The sequence below is a fragment of the Petaurus breviceps genome, unplaced genomic scaffold, assembly GCF_028583685.1.
Source record: "Petaurus breviceps papuanus isolate PSGF00001 unplaced genomic scaffold, PetGlider_PUasm1.0 189, whole genome shotgun sequence".
Classification (NCBI taxonomy): domain Eukaryota; kingdom Metazoa; phylum Chordata; class Mammalia; order Diprotodontia; family Petauridae; genus Petaurus; species Petaurus breviceps.
Genome location: NW_027185809.1, coordinates 18,331,761 through 18,345,621, shown reverse-complemented (window position 1 = coordinate 18,345,621; position 13,861 = coordinate 18,331,761). Strand labels below are relative to the sequence as shown.

Below are 13,861 nucleotides of genomic sequence, written 5' to 3'. Positions count from 1 at the left end.
CCCTTGACAAAGGCAACTCATGGACTTTTTTTTTAAACATTTCATAAAACGTAACTAATCCTAAAAACAATTTCCTTTCTCCAAAACTATCTAAAAAAATACCCAAATGATGTTCAAAACCTATTGGCTTATGATGGGGGCAGGGGGAAGAGAAAGATGGGGAGAAAATTTGAAGCTCAAGGGACTGTGGAACTGAATATTGTAAACTAAAAGTAAATAAACCAATTTAATTAAAAAAAAACTATTGGCTTCATTTAGCAACATTATTAGTTGGTTGCACGCATTCGCATACACAGAGACAGAGACACACACATATGAAAACACAGCATGTAATCTTTAGTCTTAGTTCTGATACCTAGAGTCAAAACTGCTAAAAGAGTCCTAGAAACCTGATGTACTACTATACAAACAAATTCAAAGAGAAGGGAGCACAATAGCGGTTATGAAATCAGTAATAAGTAAATATAGGGGGTCTAGATGACTTTTCAAATTCACTTTCACTATCTTTGGATAAACACACTCAGAGAGGAATTGTCTGTCTGGTGGCTACTATGGAGCTCAGTAGGCCTGCGATCTCATCGATGGAAATATTCCTAGGCCCAATGAATCTCTCCAACAATACTGATCACAACATGGCATCTCAGAGCCGGAAGGGACCTCAGATACCACAAGAGGAGAAAACTTGAGGTCCAAACAAGGGAAATAGTCACACAGCTAATTAAGAGATAAAACTAGGACTCGAACCCAGGTCTTCTACATTCAAATCCAGCACTTTCCCCCACTACACCACACCTGTAATGAGAATGCCATTTTTTCCCTCTTTCTATCCCCTACCCCCACCCTCACTCCACCCCTGACTCCCTCAGGCTTTGCTCTCCTATATGGACCAATCTTCCTGTTCAATATTTAGAGGGTGCCAAGGTGAGCCCCCACTGGGAAATAGGGGGAAGGGGTTGGAAGGAATTAACACTTCACTAGAATTCCATTATAAGCTTATTCCTTTGACTCAAAGAATGGTCCCTGGTTAAATTTTAGGGAAAAATAAGGGAAGAATTCAGGGAAGAATAAGAGTCATTTTAGTATGAGTATTGGACCTCAGTTTTCTCATCTATAAATAATTTAGGGTGGCCTTAGTGATTAAGTCCAATCTCTTTATCTAATTGGACTAGGTGACCTTGGGTCTCTTGAAGCTCTGTGATTCTATGATCTGACCACGAGCCTCTGAGAAGGGAATTTGTTTATGCCTTTTCATCTGATCAATCCATATTCAATTTATAAAATAATTTAAATATTGTGATTTTAAAAAAAAAAAAAAACTTTTATCTTTTTTAAAGCTCCGAGGGAATAAATATCTGGGTTTTTAGTAGAGTGACAAATACATTCCATGAAGCTCTTGAGGTTTTCTTTATGTGTAGCAATAGATATTAACTCCAGTAGGGGAAGACACCACATTAATTATAGAACTGCTTTTCTGGTAAGCTTGGAAATAGTCTTTTGGTTCTCCAAAATTACACTCATCTCTGCACTATATGAGGTCCTAGCAAGACCAGAAAGGACTGACTCACAGCAAACACTTTAAACCTCTCATAATACAAATTCACTGGCTTTACAATTCAGTTGTGGTTCCTTTAAGTGTACTTAACTATTTTCTGATCCCATTTCTACTATCAATTCTAAGCACTAAATAAGATGATTCAAAGAAATAATTTAAAAACTCTTATTATTTACAGAAGTTCCAACTACCTAAACCCAAGGTGTTCTCGCAATCAACTCATGGTACCCAATGTATGCTAGCCAAAGGAAATATAGTTAGCTTTTTTCCTCAAAGGCAATAAATATATTGAATCCCACATCATAGATACAAAGCACTTTCCAAAGATGCTGCCACCAGATTCATCAAATATGATGACAACTGCCCTTTGCTCTCCCAAGCAAATATAGACCTCGATTTATGTATTCATTGAATTCCTAGAAAGTATGTAAATTGGAGTGTTCGTAAATGGAATTATATAGCAATTTCATTACTTCTTTCCCTTAGTTATGTAGTAAAATTACATTTAGGAGGCACTAAAAATCTATGTTTCCTTTTCCAACTCTATCCCATTAAGCTGTCGATTATTGAATGCTCGCTATGTAAGCAAGCAGCTGAATTAGAGCCACTCCAAAGAAAAACTCTCTTAAAATGAAGAATCCATGATGCAACTAATTATGTCCTCAAGGTGTTACAAAATTCAGTGGTAAAGAAGCCTGGAAACCATTCCTCAGAATAGGAATTTCTGCAGGGTACTGTTCTATTGTTATTAGGAATTTATCACAGTAAGCATGTAAAGCTAAAAACAATTGGACCTTCACACCCAGGATTCCCTAGTAGTCTTGGAGGGAGGTGGTTTATTTTTTCTTTAGAGTGTTTCACTCTTTCCTCCCTCCTCCTGGGCAAGAGGAAGAACTGGAAACCTGGTAAAAGACTTACCACAACTTTGAACCATCAACTGAATTTATCAACTCTTCATATGCCAATCCCACGTTTATTTAACTCCTCGACACCAATCTTATATTATACATTGGAGGCTTACAACTAGGCCTCAAATTTTAACACTGCCTATAAAACTATTTACAGGAGAGAAAAACAAAAAACCCAGTTCACATGGGCTACATAGTCTTATGCTTATTAAAGTAAATTATATCAACATCAGGATGAACAATGTTCTTCAGTAGTCAAAATTCACATTGTTACCAACAATTAGAGAACAAAAACACAACCAAAAGTAATAGAATAGGCTCACCACCTAGCCGTAATTTGCAGGTGATCACAAAGCACGGAAGAGGCTTTGACCCCACTAGTAAAGCACTGAGTTACGCATCCACTCTATAGGGTGCCTAAGTTTGTGCAGTCACAAAATGAGCTGGGGAGAAAGCTGGGGGACGGTTTCATTTCTTGTCCTCCCTAAAGTCCAAGAGACATCCAAAGACTTCTGTGCTTAGTAAAGTACACACAGACGGCATTGAATGCAGGCTATTTTGCCAGAGGATTGTGGTTTGGGCTGGATGGTGTCTTAGATGACTATTTGTCAGGGACGTTATTCGTTGTTTGTTGTTGAGTCGTTTCCGTATGCCTGGCTCTTTGGGACCAATTTGGGGTTTTCTCGGCAAAGATACTAGAGTGGCTCGCCATTTCCTTCTCCAGCTCATTTTGCAAATGTGGAAACTGAGGCAAACATGATTAAGTGACTTGCCCAGGGTGTTATAGAAGGGACTATTGATTTAGAGCAAGAAAGGTCTTCAGAGGCCATCTGGTCCAACACCTTCATTTTATGGACATGTCTGAGGTCCAGAAGGGTGAAGTGATGTCGAATTCCAACCATCATCCTTGGATTTCTAATTTAGAACTCTTTCTCCCTATATCATAGTGCTTTGGGCAAGGTTTTGTTTTTTATATTAGGTGAGCAACTCTAAGGTCCCTTTTAACTTTGGGATACTCTAATTTTATCTCCTCTCCAGCCTCCTTTCCCACCACTCATCACAAAAATATTGTGTGTATTTTTAAAGAGGGCAAGGTGAGAGGGTTCAGGGAGGTGATGAAGGTGCTATATGTGTGATCTTGCAAGATCTCAAGGGATATAAACACTGCATTCTAGTTTACTATGTAACAATGGAGACAATGGTTTTCTTATTCCAGCCCCTAAAAATCACAGTTATGCTCATAAATAGGCCATCAGTGTCACATAGCTGAGCACTGAATCTCCAACCAATGATAAAAGTCTACATAAACTGTACGGAGATTCATTTCCCATGAGCTCCACAAGACACCCCAAAATCAAGAAAGTACTAGTTACTCTGGCTCAAGCCTCAGTCACCTCTATGTACATCTGAATTTCAGCCCAACTCTTCCTGGGTAAGAAGACATCACTGAGACAGCAGGTTCTGAGGGCTCATGGCCTTGCTTTCACTCTGCTCTGCAGGGCCATATTTTGACATAGGGACAGGTGACTTTTTATATCCCCTCAATGTGTGGGCATTCAGCATCTCCAGGAGCAGGTCGTAGACAGGGACCACATTTTTGCACTTCATGCTGAGCAGGTGTTCCATACCTTTGTTACTGTGGGGGAGAAGCATAAAAAAGAAGAAAAAGAAAAACAAATATTCTGTGTGGGAAGGATATCATGATGCTTGTGAAATACAAGGAAAGGGATTAATGGAATCATGTTTCTTTGCCTCCTTCCCTGGGTAAAATAATTTGTGTGTATTGTGTGTCTCCAGATCTCTGATTTTAAGAATTTTCAGTGTTTTACACAGTAGCTCATATATCAACTATATTGCCTTGCTTATTATCTCAGGGAGGGGGAGGGGAGAGATCAAGGGAGGGATAGAATTTGGAACTCAAAACTTTTTTGAAATGTTAAATTTTAGCATGTAATTGGGGAAAAATAAAATATTATATATGTATATGTATGCAAATATATGTATGTGTGTATGTATGCATGGATACAGATGAATTTTCAGATTCAGATCTATGTTTCTTTTATTGTTTTATGTATTACCTCCACCCCCATCCCCTCCCTGCCCATTAGGTAAAATGACTATAGATACATGGTGAACTCAAAATGTTCATCATCCTCATCATCTCATCATTAATATCAAGCAGTTAGTCCTCCAATGTAAACTTTTTTCTTGACCTGGGGTAAATCACATTGCCTCTCCAGGCACTAGCTTTCTCATCCATAAGATGAGGGAGTTGAATTCAATGATCTCTAAGGTCTCTTTCCATTCTACGAATCTATGAGTTTTTAACAGAATCATTGTATGATTGCTAAACTAGGCCACCATGATACAGACCTTTCTTAAAGTCTTGGAACATAACAGTTAATTTTTTTTTCTTTCCCTGAAGCCTGTCACTATTCTTAGATCTCTTTCCTCCAATTTCCTCCAATTATCACAATAGTCACTCCTTCCCCTCCCCCAAGTCTCCATCACTTGCTGTTCTTCTGGGGATGATAATTAAATCAATACTACCATTACTACTGGAAAAAGAGTGACAATCCAGCGTGAAAACAGCTTTTCGAGGCCACCTTTTATCTGCTCTCTCCCATTAGAAAGTTCGGTTCCTAGAGGGCAGAGATACCTCACCTTTGCTTAACACAGTGGGGGTGAGGTAGGGCTAGGGGTGGAAGCTTTAGACTTTCCTCAAATACTTGTTGATTCATAGCAGCTACATCAATAAGGGAGAAAATAACTCTTTTGGGGAAAGTCTTTGGTGGCTTCCTCCAAATTTCAGCTTCAGAGTGGTCTCTTACCTTGGAGATGATGGAGAGAAATAGATTTAGACTTCTTCAAGCAGGGGTTATTAATTTGGGCTTTGAACTTTTTAAAAAATATATTTTTGATAATTGCATTTCCATATAATTGGTTTCCTTTGTAATCCTATGATTTTGTTTTATGCATTTTAAACACATTATTCTAAGAAAGGATCCATAGACTTCATCAGAAAGGTTCCATGACACAGGCACAAACGTTTAAGAACACCTTAAGGGCTCTGTTGTAAATGGAACTTGAATCTTTAGTAAACATAAGTCTGAGGCCAATGTAGTCCCACCAGGATAAACTGCATGGTGAGTACTACTAGCATTAGACCAAAAGACAATGCAATACACCTTAACATCACTGGTTAGAGAGATACGAACAAAGCATCATCTTCCCATTCAGCGTATCTTTCTCCCTTTCCTAATTTCATTGGAATTTTGCTAAGTAAACACCACAGCTTGCACATTCACAGAATGACAAAATGTTAAATGGAAGGAACATTTACCCAACCTCCTCATTTTACAGATGAAGAAACTGAGGGCCCAAGAGTATAAGTGGCTTCTTCAAGGTCATAGGATTCATAAAAGGCAGGGCTAAGAATTGAACTTGTTATAATTTTTTAAAACTTGGAATCCCATTGGCTTCACGACACTGACCATTCCTATACTGACAACCCCCCCCCCAAAGTCCATTAAAGCATTTACCACCACATGTGTACCTTGCATGCCTAACATGAGAAAGAAGCATCAAAAGGTTAGCCAGACGTAAGGACTGCTGCTGAGAGGAGATCCCACTCTTTGCAATAACCCACACCAGTGCATCTGTCACAGCATTAAGCAGATGATGTAACTTCCTGCTGCTCTCTGGTTCTTCAGTGGCTGTTGTTAAAGGAAACATACCTGGGCAGAAATGAAAAACCATAACATATTTTCTGTGGTGAAAAGAAGAGGAAAAAAATTCCTGCCCTCAGCAAGCCAGTGGGTATATCTCCTTTGGCAGTTCTGACAATTTGCTGAGCCTGAATATGAAAAGGATGGTTTTGATTTTATGCAACATTACTGAAGCATCCCCCTAGTCTTCTACTTTAGCCATTTAGTAATAATGCTCCCTGAGAAATGGGTAATTCTGCAGAGAAATAAGCTAGGCAAACTTTTTAGGTCCCTAGCATACCTAGAGAGAGAGAGATGGGGGTTTCACATCACCCCTCAAATGCACATTTGTATCAACAGAGACAGAATAAGCCTTTAGTAAAATTCATCAAAAATTCATGACAAAAGTGTTGAGGAAAAGTAAGAGAGATTTTGCCTAAATAAAATAAAAATTGCCTACTGTAAGCCAAGAGTAGATACCAATTCTGCAATAGAGAAACATTAGAACCAAATCCTACTAAAAGCAGGCACTAAAACCAAAGGATTATTTTGTAAGGCTGGACCAGAAATTCTTAATTTGGGATCTACAGATTCCCATAAGGGGGTCTGTGGATAGACTTCAGGCATCATGAACTGAGATGGTTAAAAAAGTTATTTCAATTTAATTGGCTTCTTTTGTAATCCTATGTATTTTATTTAATGCATTTAAAAACAATATTCTGGGAAGGGTTTGATAGATTGCCACTAGGGTTCATACAAAAGATTGAAAATTTCTGACTTAAGTAAAAGATTAACAGAAGTCACCTGAAGGAACAAAAATTCAAGAATCTCAAAGGGAATCATAAAAAAAAGTGTGATGGAAGAAGGTCTAGAAGTACCAGATCTTAAATTATACCACAAAGCAGTAATCATCAAAATAATTTGGTACTTGGGGTGGCTAGGTGGCACAGTGAATAGAGTGCTGGCCCTGGAATCAGGAGGACCTGAGTTCAAATCTGGCCTCAGACACTTAACACAAAAACTAGTCATGTGACCCTGGGCAAGTCACTTAACCCCAACTGCCCTCCAAAAAGCAAAAAAGTAAAAATAAATAATTTGGTACTGGTTAAAAATAAGACTGATCAATGGAATACATTAGGTATACCAGACCCAGAAATAATCATTGCCAGCTACTTTCCTAAGGTCTCACAATTCAAGAAAAACTACTTGGAAGGCTAGAAAGCAGTTCAGCAAAAAATTATGTTTATAACAATGTCTAACACTGTATACCATAGAAAACTCCCAATGAATATGGAAACTAGTTATAAAAAGTCATATAATAAGTAAATAAAAGGAGCAAGGAAGCAGATACCTTTCACAAAAATGGATAGGGGGAGATGCTTTTCCCAAACAAGGGAACAGAAATAATCACAAAAGATAACATGGGCTATTTCAATGAAACAAAATCACTGCAGGTAGAATTCAGAGGGAAACAATAAACTAAGAAAATATATTTGTAGCAAATTTCTTTTATGAGGCTAATATTCGACATGTGTGTGGAATTTATATAAATACATAGGAACAAGAGGAATTCCCCAGTAGATGAATGGTCAACAGATATAAGTAGGCAGTTGCAAAAGGAAAAAAAAAATCAAGCTATCAACAACCACATTAAAAAAAAAAAAGTTCCAAAACACGAACATAAGAGAAATACAAATTAAAATAACTATCATTTCTATCTCATACCCATCAGATTGGCAAAGATAACAAAAAAGGAAAGTAACAATTGTTAAAGAGACTGTGGAAAAATAGACGTGCTAATGTACTATTGAAGAAGCTATGAATTGTTCCAAACACACAGTAATGACAATGGCAATTTGAAGACATTCCCTGCTTTGAAAATATTCCCTGCTCCCTAATAAGTTGAATGTAATCACATGGAGCCTGTGGTGAGAGGAGTTTGCTGACGGGTGGAACAGAGCCCACAGGAAGTTGGGAGTCAAAGCAGCTAGAGACTGGAGGGAGGAGAGCATGCATCTGAGGGAGACAGTTAAGCTTGTGAGTAAATGTTGGTTTGTGGGAAGGCTAAAGGATGCTGTGGTTTTCTGTGCTGTTGTGGATTATTAACTTCTTTGCTACTATGATAGAATGGACTTACTGGTTTGGGGATTTGGTTTTCTGGTGTTTGAATAAATGTTTTGGTTCTGTCTTCTATATGGGGAGTCTGTTGTATTTTTTCAATTGAGCACTATGCAGGCATATTTATAATGATCGTTGGTGCTCTGAATATTGCATTGGTGCTACACACACCTACCTAAAAAGACCTTTTTGACCAAGAGATATCACAACTTTGACCTCCCAAAGAACAAAGAGCAGATTTATATGTACAAAATTATTTGCAGCTAATTATTTTTGCAGTTAACAACTAGAAAGAAAGTACATGTCCAACTGGACAAAGTATAATATCTTAATGTAATAGAATAATATTGTACCATTAAAAATATTGAAAGGGACAGACAGAGAAATTTGGGAAGACTAGTATGAACTGATGCAAAATGAGGAGGAATTAAGGGTGGTTAGGTGGCGCAGTGAATAGAGCACCAGCCCTGGAGTCAGGAGGACCTGAATTCAAATCTGGCCACCGACATTTAACACTTACTAGCCGTGTGACCTTGGGCAAGTCACTTAATGTCAATTGCCTGCCTTTGCCCCTCCAAAAAGCAAAAAATAAGTAGGAGGAACTACAAAGCAACTAAAGCATTGTACAGCAAAACAATTTTGAAAGAATTAAGAGCTCAATACAGTGCATGGTCAGGACTAATAATGAACAATGAGTCCTACCTCTTGGCTGAGAGGTAAACTATAAGCTGTAAAATAGTTAATTTTCAGACACAATCAGTAATAAAAAAATATATATATATTCTTTTGTTACAAGGGAAAGTTTTCCTTGGTGGGGAAAGAGTTGTGGCAAGGATAGGGGAAGCCAGTGATTAAAAAAAAAAAAGAAAAAAGAATAAAATAAATAAAATAAGCTTGGGGCGGGTAGGTGGCACAGTGAGTAAAGCGCCAGCCCCGGAGTCAGGAGAACCCAAGGTCGGTTCCAGCCTCAGACACTGAACACCCACACAAAAAATCTAGCCATGTAAACTTGGGCAAGTTACTTAACCCCAATTGCCCTCCAAAAGGCAAAAAAAAAAAAAAGCTCAATGAAATCCTCGAAAATAGACGGAAGAGGGGGGGCCAGGTAGCACAGCGAGTAAGAGTGCCGGCTCCAGTGTTGGGACGACCTGGAGATCGAATCCCAGGCTCAGATACTCAGCACCACACCCGGAAATAACTGGCTGTGTAACCTTGAGCAAGTTACTTAACCCCGATTGCTTTAAAAAAAAAAAAAAAGAAAATAGACAAAAGATCAGAAGACAGGTGGGAAAGGGAGACAGGCAAGTGTAGTGTCATTTGTATTACTGTATTAAGTGCAATTAAAAACAAGCTGTATGTATTAAAACATATATAAGCCTCTTTTTCTGTTCACCATATATTGAAATATTCATGTTTATTAATTTTGTTAAGCCCATAATTTTTTAAAAAGAATTCTTTAAAATGAGTAAACAAGAATGTCCACTCTCACAACTTAAATTTGACAACATATTAGAAACTCTGCCAATTTCAATAATGGGAAAAAGATGCTTTTTTAAAAAATCAGATCATATAGAACAGAGAGAAGAAAGGCAAAAATGAAGAAAGAAAAGAAAAAAGAGAGAATGGAATACAGGAAGAAAGGAAGATAAAAATAAAGAAGGAAAGAAGGGAGAGAGGAAGGAAGGAAGAAAAAGGAAAAAAGAAAGGAAGATAGAAAGAAAGGAAGGAAGAGAGGAGTGGAAAAGCAAGAAAAGTGGGTCATTTATTGGGTGAGAAATATTAGTGGACTTCAAAGGAGGAAGATTGTTGTGTGAAGGGGATAAAAGTCAAGCCTGGAAGTGCTGGTGGGGAGAAATGAGCATGCTGACTCCCTATCGGAACTCTGTGTGTTGAAAAAAGGGTCTAGTGGAAGATGAAGAAGATAACCATGTCTTCAGAGGGGAGCCATTAGTGATGGCCAATAACAGATGGAAGAGAAGTGGGAGAAAAAGTCCAGGATTAAATAATAAAATCTTTTTAAAAAAATCAGATCTATGATTTCATCAGATCTGTGATTTCAATGCATTTCACAATGATGTAACTCCCCCTTTCAGTACAGATCAGCAATTACTAATCATACAGAATTTCCTGGGGGCCTGAGAGGTGAAGTTAATTGTCCAGGGTCACATAATCAATGGTTGGTCTCAGTCAAGACTTGATCCTGTTCTTTTCAAGACCATATATCTGTCACTATGCCACACTCATTGAGGAAAGATAAAAGACAGATTTACATTGGAAATAAGGAGATCAAAGTATTATTTGCTGATGACATGATAGAGCACCTAGAAAATCCAATTTCCTCTACCAATAAATGAAGTAGGCACATTTAGCTTACAGAAGAAACTCTCAGGGTGGGAGATTATAACTGCCCTCAAGTATTCCAAGTGCTGTCACATAGGGAATTTTATATGTTCTGTTTGGCTGCAGGAAACAGTATCAGGAACAATGAGAAGAGCTTAAAAGAGGCACTTCTAAAAGTCATGAATACCCTCTGAATGGAAATTTTCAATCAGAAACCAAGATGGCCTCCTGTCTGATATGTTGGCAATGGGGGATTTCTTTTGGGCTTGGATTGGACTAGATAACTGCTGAGGTGTCTTATTCTCCATGTCTGTGATTCTACGATATGTGTAAAGATCCAAATAATAAATTATTTCCTTAAAGGAGTAATTACTATTCCCATTTCCCAGATGAGGAAATTTAAGCAGCAAAGTTAAGAAATTCCCTTAAGTTCTCCTAGCTAGTGAATATTAGTCCAAATCACTAAATTCCAAATCACTTTTCACTAAACCATGCTGGATTCTTTTGATGATAGGGCTTCTTGTCCCTGATTACAGTCCAGTGGCAAAAATTCTTTTGGACAGTCAAACCCAGCTACAAATAGGGCCAATTTTCCTCTACAATGAGAGAGATACTACTAGATTATACTATCCAATATCAACTAGTTGGTTAGTGCAATGGATAGAGCACTGGACTTGGAGTGAGGAAGACCTGAGTCTAAATCCAGGCTCAGACATTAGCTATGTGACTCTGGGCAAGTCACTTAAGTACTATTTGCCTCAGTTTCATCATCCATAAAATGGGGATGATGATAGCACCTTCCTCCCAGGATCAAATAAGATAATTTACAATGATAGTTGTAAAGCTCTTAGCACATTGCCTAGCCCATAATAAATGCTCCATAAGTGGTTGCTCTAGTTATTATTCCCCTCGACATCATTAGGAGTCCCTCCACAAAAAGCTGCATTCGAACGCGATGTACCTGTTATAAGAGAATGTCTCTAAGTAACAGATTCACCTCATTTTCCACACAGGAAGATTAGAGGTCAGGTAACAGTCATGAAATGATTACCATCAAGAGAACTCCCCACCCCTTACTTCTCCTCTTAGTGGAAGATGAAAATTATTGTGGTACAATTTTGAATTCTTAATAAAAAATACAGAAGATCCTATAATGTGCAAAATATACTCTGAGCTTTCATTATGATTACATGAATTCAAAGGGAAATAAGTCTCTTCTGAAGTTTTAAGCTTAACCCTGTAGCCACAATACATTTTTCAACTCTTTCGGCTCCTGGGCTTCCTCATCCTCCCCTCACCCCCTCCTTTAGCTCTACGTGTTGTCAGGAATGGCTTTCTAACTAGAGCAATAGAGAATACTGGTAAACTTGCTTCTTCATGCTTGCTTCACATGGCATGACATAGTCTTTGGCAAGCTCCCCTTCCAATTCAATCAGGAAAACTTTTCCAAAAATTTTATCCTAAAAGGATAATAGCTAGCATGTACATAGCACTTTAAGATTATATATATGCATACACACACACACACACGCTTATAAAATCTCATTAGATTCTCACAACAAACCTGTGAGGCAGGTGCTATTATTGACATAGCAGATTATTAGATAATAAAAATCATCCAGAGAAACAAAATTCTACTTCAGAATGGCATCAGCAAGCTTTCTTTTTCAAACAAATGTTATAATTTAAAAAAAAGTAAGGGGCTTTCTTCAAATGAAGGAAAAAGAACAATACCGTATTTGCCTTAAATACACTAACATGGACCTTCTACACAGTGGTTCCAAAGAAGCCTCATTTTCCCCTTTCGATCTTCAGGATGTCAAATGTGGAAGATGCTACTGACTGAACATAACCCACTCATTCCTTTATACAGTGTTTGGCCCAGGTTTTCAGTAATAGCATATGATGGACTTGAGACTGAAATGATTATAAAAGGGTCCTGCCCAACAAGGCAAAACGCAAAAAGGAAACCCCTCTTTTAAAAAAAGACAACTGTTTCCTGAGGAGCACTTTGCAGCATAGAAATGAGCTTTAAATTATTTTTCAAGATGAAATAAAAAATAAATCCCATGCCAGGAGGTAAATGTATTTCTCCAACCACATCTAACTTTCCCTTTCTCCAAGATGGGCAGATGTGCCTGTGGCATAATGCCTGGTAATCAGGTCCAAATAGAGGGCCAGAAAAACATACTTTTCCCCAAAACAGTAACTTCAAAGCTTTTGATCTGAGATCTCCCGCAAACATCAATTACATTCAGCATAGATGTAAGTGGTGCTTTCTTTACATTCAGAAGGGAAAATGACAAGTCTAGTCTTTGGCAAAGTATGGAAAATAATCACCATAAAAGGCCAGGAAAATCTTCTCTGAAAAGATCATAGCACTTTCTAGCTCTTTTTCTGAATTAGATTTTGTCAATCTTTCCTTTTTTATTGTTTCCATTTTATACATTCTTTTCTCTACTTGTGGACCTTTCAGAGTTAGACTGTATATGGGCAAGGCCAACCCAAGGTCAACTGCTAAGCTAAATTAGGGAAAAGTGCCACATGTCTTTCTTATCTCCTCTTTTTACTTTTTCCCCAGTGACTTCATATTGCTGCCTGACTACTTACTCATCTGTCACACTCAGGCCAGTCCTCTGAGTTTCCACCTTCATGTGACTTATGTAAGCAGGACCTTGTTAAGAGACTGAGCTAATTTGATAACTCAGCTCCAAGAAAAGTTGTCATAGGTAACAATAATGTTACCACTACCACCACCTTCATTTCTCTCTTATTTTAGAAAAACAATGCCTTACCCAAAGGATTGACTAATTTCAGGTTCCCTTTTGAGTAGGTCTCCTCCCCATCAGAAGTCAAAAACTGGAAGCAGATATAGGAAGGAGTGAAAGGAAGGCTGTTAACCCTCTAGAAAGAAGGCCACTCCATTCATGGTGCTCAGGCTCCTTTCTGCCTAATGGCCAATCTGATTTGTCTTAAATGGTCATAGTTCATCTAAATTCTTCATGAGTCTCTGGGCATTTTCTGGGACTAAATTGTTATAAAAGAAATCGAATCTTATTCCTAAAGGCATTACATGTTGCTTGCACCATGATGTTTCAAAGATGCCCTCCTAGGATTAAAAAGTAGATACGGGTTATTTACTGAGTATACAGAATCCCGGAATTCGAGAGTTGTAAGGGATCTTAGCGACTGTTTAGTTCAACCCATACCTGAAAGGAATCTCTATCATCCGGTCT

The 13,861-nt window shown here is 38.1% G+C and overlaps 1 protein-coding gene across 1 annotated transcript in view; it reads right to left on the bottom strand.

Moving 5' to 3' along the window:
• Positions 1–1,582: 1,582 nt before the first annotated feature.
• The window catches only part of ESR2 (estrogen receptor 2), a gene marked incomplete at its 5' end in the record, with an annotated part of 77,426 nt that continues 65,147 nt past the window's right edge, over positions 1,583–13,861 (bottom strand). The window contains 2 exons of the mRNA XM_069091727.1: positions 1,583–4,096; positions 6,017–6,197. Coding sequence (XP_068947828.1) covers positions 3,904–4,096; positions 6,017–6,197 — 374 coding nt within the window. The remainder of the gene's footprint in view (positions 4,097–6,016; positions 6,198–13,861) is intronic.